Source organism: Agelaius phoeniceus, chromosome 3, assembly GCF_051311805.1.
Source record: "Agelaius phoeniceus isolate bAgePho1 chromosome 3, bAgePho1.hap1, whole genome shotgun sequence".
NCBI lineage: Eukaryota > Metazoa > Chordata > Aves > Passeriformes > Icteridae > Agelaius > Agelaius phoeniceus.
In genome coordinates this window covers 33,654,997-33,661,269 of record NC_135267.1, presented here as the reverse complement: position 1 = coordinate 33,661,269, position 6,273 = coordinate 33,654,997, and the positions used below count along the sequence as shown (strand labels likewise).

The following is a 6,273-nucleotide window of genomic DNA, read 5'->3' as shown; positions in this document are numbered from 1 at the left end:
CTGAGCATCTATCTTCATGGATGGAGACAACGCAAGTTATCTGTGCAAGCATGTCTTACCACTTTCTTTATTTTTTACCTAATTTCTTTTTTTTCCATATTGTGGGGTTGCAATGCCGGCCTTTAAGCCTGAGCCGTAGCAGTAAGTTCCGTCAGAGTATTTACAGCGGGGGCCGACACGATGCAAACACCATGGCCGTTCACCCGGGTTACCCCGGGGGCTGGTGCGGGTGAGGAGCCCTGAGCCCCGGCCTGTCTCTCGGGGACTCTCGGCTCTCAGCCTGGAGCTGTTCCTTCAAACGAAAGCTCCGCACCGCCCCGTGCTCAGTGTGTTTGGAGCGGCCCGTGGCGCCCCTGTACCGCTCTGCCCCAGGCCGCGGGGCGGGCCCGTCCCGCTCGCTGCCGGGCGTGGAGCCCCGCCGGGGCGGGACGCGCTGGCGGCCCGGCCCCGCGCACACTGTGGCGGCGGGATGGTGGAGGCCTGGTACATGGACGAGTCCCAGGAGGACCAGCGGACGCCGCACCGGCAGCGGCCCAACCGCGCCGTCAGCCTGGAGCAGCTGCGCCGCCTCGGCGTGGTGTACCGCAGGGTATGGCAGGGGTTGGTACCGCCGGGTACGGCAGGGGTGACACTGCGGGGTTGGTACCGCAGGGTACGGCGGGGAGCCGCGGATCGGGCTGAGCCGTGCGGGGAGCGCCTGGCCTGGCCAGGCCGGGCTGCCTGCAGGGAGGAGGCAGCGGGGGCGGGCGGGGCCGGGTGCAGGCACCCTGTGCCCTTGTGGCTGCTCCCCCTGCCGCGGCCGAGCCGCCCCGGCACTGCCGGCACCTCGGGATTCCCACGAGTGCCTGAGATCCGCCTTCAGCAATGGCGTCCGAACGCCTTTTTTTTTTTTTTTCTCCTGTGCCTGTTTTTTTAGTTGGATGCTGATAACTATGAGACTGATCCGTGCTTGAAAGAGATTCGGAGAGCAGAAAATTATTCTTGGATGGATATAGTGACCATACATAAAGACAAGCTTCCAAATTATGAGGAAAAGGTACGCGAAACTTGGCTCTCAGTGCGGGTTTCCGCGCCGGCCAGCGTGTGACACCTGCACAGCCCAGCGGGACACGGGGATGAGGCTTCCACGTCTAAAATACATCCTGTACCGAAGTCCTGAACATTAAAAAAGAGCCTTTGATATCGTTTTAAAGATAGTAGAGGTCTTTTGCTTCTGTACATTGCCTTCAAAGGTTTTGAGGATCATTTCCATCATTGTCATTTCAAAACTAAGATTCCTACCAGGAGAGTTCTGCCAATGCTGACCTGTCCTCAGAGAGCCTCTCTGGGATGAAGGCAAGTGGCTGCCAGCTGGGCCTGGGCTTTGAAGGCTTTTACATCCTAATGGCTGCTTGCATAATGTATCTTTTTTAAGTGAGTATTAACCCCATGGAATTGTTCCTTGTACAAGAACATTTTTTACCTTGGGGAACTCGTACCTTGACAATTTCATAGCAGCTCAACACTGTTCAGGTGAGCCTCCTAAAAGGAGCTTTCTCATCCCAGCCTCCAGGTGCTGCTGGCTTGCTGCTCTGTCTTGAGGACAGCAACCCAATGACACTTTAATATTTTCATTAAATTTCCATTTACCAGTTTGTTTTAAGCCCATTGTGTTCTAGTGGTTTTGCTTTGGTGAGAAGGTGAATTAGGTAGTAACTCATTAGGTAGGCTCTATCTGACAGAAGGATGGGTCATTCTTTACAAGACGTAGGGACTTCTGCTCATCCTGCTATGCTGGATCACTTCTGGCTCAAGGACATCTGCAGAAGTGTATGGCTAAATATCATCCAAACCTGAGCAGGTGGTGATGGTACCTGGCATTGCTCTGCTCACTGTGCACTAAACCTCCCAGGCCTCCGTTAATTGAACTTTTAAAATGTGCTTTGTATTCTGTGCATGTACAAAGAATTCAGCATTCCATAAGAAAGAGAATGTTGCTGCCACTGTCTTGGACAAGAGAGCCTGGAGCTTGGTCTCGCTGTGTGTGGGCAGGCATGACACACTGTTTCATCAGATTGCTGTAGAGGGGCCGTGTTTGGCAGTGACTGCATTTTCACAGACAGTAGTAGTACCCTGTGCAGCTAATTCAGCTCTACATAAGTGTAAAAGAGAGGGGATAATCTGTGTCTGTTTGGTGCTGCAAGCAGGGGGGGGAAAAAGCACAAAATGATCGAACTGAACAAGCGCAAGGATCAAATCCTGCAGTGTGACGTTTTACCCGTCTCTTTTTCAAATAAGTGTAAGCATCACTGTTATTCAGAGAATGGTTATGTACAGCTAGAGCTGCTGTTTCTTGTCAGAGGAGTGAGTTCCTGCCCTCCAAAGGGAATGTAGAAGCCTGCTTAGATGTGTCTGGAGACAGAGGCTGGCTGGCTGGCTGGCTTGGCCATCTTACCCATGTTGGTCTCCTCTGTTAGTTAAAACACAGTTACCCTTTGAAAGCCTTTCTCAGCTTCTCTCTGTTTCTGCCAGTTTTCTTTGCAGCTTTCCTATGTTCAGTAGTTTTCCAAAATATTTGCTATTCCTAGATAAAAACATTTTATGAAGAACATTTACATCTCGATGATGAAATTCGCTACATCCTGGAGGGATCTGGCTATTTTGATGTTCGAGACAAGGATGACAAATGGATTCGGATTTCCATGGAAAAAGGAGACATGATAACCCTCCCTGCTGGCATATATCACCGATTTACACTGGATGAGAACGTATGTTGTTGTAGATTACCATAAATTTTGATGACAAATCCATGTGAATGTATATCACATTAGTAACTACATGCCCTGAGACTTGAAGTTCATTAGCAAAACATATTAAATATGAAGGAGGAGGATGAAAAATAATAAATAATTCGCAGCATCTGAACCTTTCATCTCCAGGTCACAAATTCAGCCTCTCCTCCTCAGCTGTGACTGTAACTCATTGCCACATGATATCTGTGGCATATCAAGCCTTGGGCTGTCCCTCCCACAGTTGTCCCAGCTGTCTGTTGAGGTGGAGAAGGTGTGGATGGATCATTCTGTATTGCCTTGTTGTGTCTTTTTGTGGGGATAGAAGACCATGTCTGTGTCCAGCAGTGACATTTTTCACAAGTGTGAAATTGACCTTTGGGGAAAGAAGGATTTAAGGGTCCAGAGCCACTACTTGCAACTACTGTATCCTAAGCTGGGTGCTGGCTTCACAGGTGGTGGCCTCCTTTGGAAAGATATTTTTGCCAGTGGGAGTGTGAGATTGGCACTTACAGTCCTGGTCTGTGTTTCTCTTCTTGTGGGCTCTTACAGAGGTGTTTGTAACCTCAGCATTACCCCTGCAAAATGGGGAAACATGTGTTGTCTCCTGTGTGGTGAAGTTGCATTTCTGGTGAAGGGAATGGTTTTGTTTTGAATCAGCTGTCCAGAGAGCAGTGTTCATACATGTGAAAAAGGGAGATGCTGCTTTAGTGAAAAAACCAACTTTTCCCATCTGCTTCTTGAAATCCACAGCGAATAAACTACATTTACTATTCTCAGGCTTTTTCTCTACATAAACAAACTGTCAGGGGTTATGGTTGAGTTCCTAAAAAGTCTTAAGTGTTTGTTCACTTCAGGAGCTTTCGTCCAGAAGTGCTGACTTCAAAGTAAAATCTTAAGGTGCTTCTAGACCCTGGCATTTTGCAGCTAAGTTCTTTTGGTACCTAACTTTATTCTTACCATTGCTGAACCTGGGTGTAAAATAGTCATCCGTTTGTGTTTTACAGAGTAGATAGGGTCTAAATAGTACTTCTGCATAGTAGGCAGGAGAGTTCCCCATCACCCCATGGTTGGAGCACTTCTGCAGGATGTGAAATCCCATTTTCTGCTGCCACAGTTGTACCTTGCACCAGGCATATTTTTGGTTAGCTGGTGTTAGCTGGTGTTAGCTGGCTGTTGCTTTTCCTTTTGGAATCTGGAGACTTTTCACTTCCTGTAAGCTTTATTTTTTGGGTAGCTTATGCACTTCCCACTCAGTTTTTATGGCTGTGACTGTGATGCTTCTGGTATTCCCCAAAAGCATTGTGTAAGCATCTTGGGTACTTGGGTTCTGCTGTTTAACTAAGCAAATAGGATTTAAATGCTGCACTGCTGTGTATTGTGGATTCAGTGCAAAAGGTTTACATAACACAGGATGGTTTTGGTTTCTTTGACACGGGGAGAAGTATTGATTCTGCCTGAGCTGGAGGTACTGATCATGACACAATGTATCACTGCATAGGGACCACAGTCTGCCACTCCAGGCACTGGGAGCAGGAACAGCAGTATAATGCTATAATTTTCTGGAATGTGTGAAGCTTTCAGTCCATCATGAAATAATTTCAAAAATTTCTGCAGAAGTGCAAGTGAGACCTTAACTTTGGAATGAAGATCCCTTGAAAAGGAGCTCTTAAATGACTTGTCCCTTCTTGTTCTGTGGCAGAATTACGTGAAGGCAATGAGGCTGTTTGTTGGAGAGCCCGTCTGGACTGCGTACAACAGGCCGGCTGACGATTTTCCTGCCCGGAAACAGTACATGAAGTTTTTGGCTGAAGAAGCACAAAATGGTGTCTGAGACTGATAGGGGGAACATCCTGAAGCCCCATCAGAATAAATGTGCCTTGCTGCTTTTCACTGATTAAACTTGCATTTACATAGGAAATTGGAATCACAGAATCATAGAAAAATTTAGATTGAAAGGCCATTTGGAGGTCATTTAGTCCAACCCTGTGAATTACTATACCAGTTTTAAATCTAGACCATGTTGCTCAAGATGTTTGGAAACCTCTGGTGATGGAGGTCAGACAGGCTGTCTGGGTGCTGGCTCCAGCACTTAGCTGCTCCCATGGCCAAGAATTTGTTCTTCATGGCCAACTCCCTGGTTGCAGTTTGGAGTTGTTTTCTATTGCCCTTTCACTGCATGTCTGGGGAGAGTCTGGCTCTGCCTTCTTTAAAGTCCCTGCTCTAGTAGGAAACTGTAGTTCAGTCTCCTCTGAGCCTTCTCCTCTCCAGGCTGCACAGACCAGTGCCCTTGGCTGGGCTCCCTTCTGCTAAGTAAGATGTTCAACATGTTTTGCCCCAGTTCTGGTGACTGAGGGATGTCACTTGTGACCACCTGATAGTTTAGTTTGAACCACAGACTGTTTTGAGCCCAGTGGACCCAAGTTCTTTATCTACCCAGTAGTTTGTATCCTCAGTCAGGCTGCAAGGCTGCTGTGGGACACACTAGTGAAAGCCTTGCTGGAGTCAAGGGGAATGGCACCTGTGGTGTCCCCTTTGCTGCAGAGCTCCTGGGAGTTGGCATCAATCAGAATGTGCCCTTGGTGACTTGGCATTGACTGGTTGCTCCTCATCACCTCCTCATCCTGGTATTTCTTGTGCCTGGAAAACCTTCCATAATGGCATATTCTGTAACATTCCTGGGGACTGAAGCAGGGCTGAGCAGCCTGCAGTTCCCCAAATGTTCTTTTGTGCCTTTTTGAAGGTGGCAGTATTATTTGCCTTTTTCTGCTCAAAAAGGTTTTCCTGATCTCTGTGACCTTTCAAAGATGCCAGCAGCCTTGCAGTGACATTAGTCGCATTTACAGTTGCTCAGGAATCCATTTTCTAACCTTTTTTTTTGCCTTGGTATTTCTGGCAGGTAGAATTGTGAGAGGTGGGCTACATTAATATTCATTTTGCTCAGAATCCATGCTAATGAACTACGTAGGATTCTGGTTTTAATTAAAGAAAAGAAACTCTCCTTCATTCTTGTCTAAAAATGTTCATAAGATAAATTTGCATAATCGGCATTTTAGTATGCAGCTTTCCAAGTTCTGCCCTGGTACATAAAACTGTGGTTTTCTCAGTAAAATGTAGCAAATTTGTTCTTGTGAGTTATTAATAAAATTACTTTGATCTAGGTATGTTGATTTTTTATTGGTTTGTTGTTTTTTTAATTCTTTGTGCTGACATTTAGGACCCATTGAACAACTGTGTTACTGTAATTATTAATCAGCTTTTATTCCTTGTGCTGGCATTGATTTGTTCTGTAACATGGGACAAATCACTCACTGTGCCTCAGTTTCTTGAGCTGTGAGAGGGAGAAGAGTAGGCTTAGGCACACTAGGCTGGTTTTCAGTAAATGCCTTGTGCTTCCACAGGACATGGAGCTCCCCAGCAGTGGGTACTGGAGCATTTTACTCTTCTCAATGATGAATTATGTCAGCTGGGTAGATGTACTGCTTGCTCCAGCTCTCAGTGGATG

General features: G+C 46.9%; 1 protein-coding gene across 1 annotated transcript; it reads left to right on the top strand.

Annotated features, from left to right (window-relative positions):
- The first annotated feature begins 287 nt into the window (after positions 1-287).
- ADI1 (acireductone dioxygenase 1) lies at positions 288-5,928 on the top strand. The gene is made up of 4 exons (XM_054629612.2): positions 288-589; positions 917-1,036; positions 2,568-2,747; positions 4,471-5,928. The coding sequence occupies exons 1-4, from the start codon at positions 470-472 to the stop codon at positions 4,600-4,602; spliced, it is 552 nt and encodes a 183-aa protein (XP_054485587.1). The 5' UTR covers positions 288-469; the 3' UTR covers positions 4,603-5,928.
- The last annotated feature ends 345 nt before the right edge of the window (positions 5,929-6,273 follow it).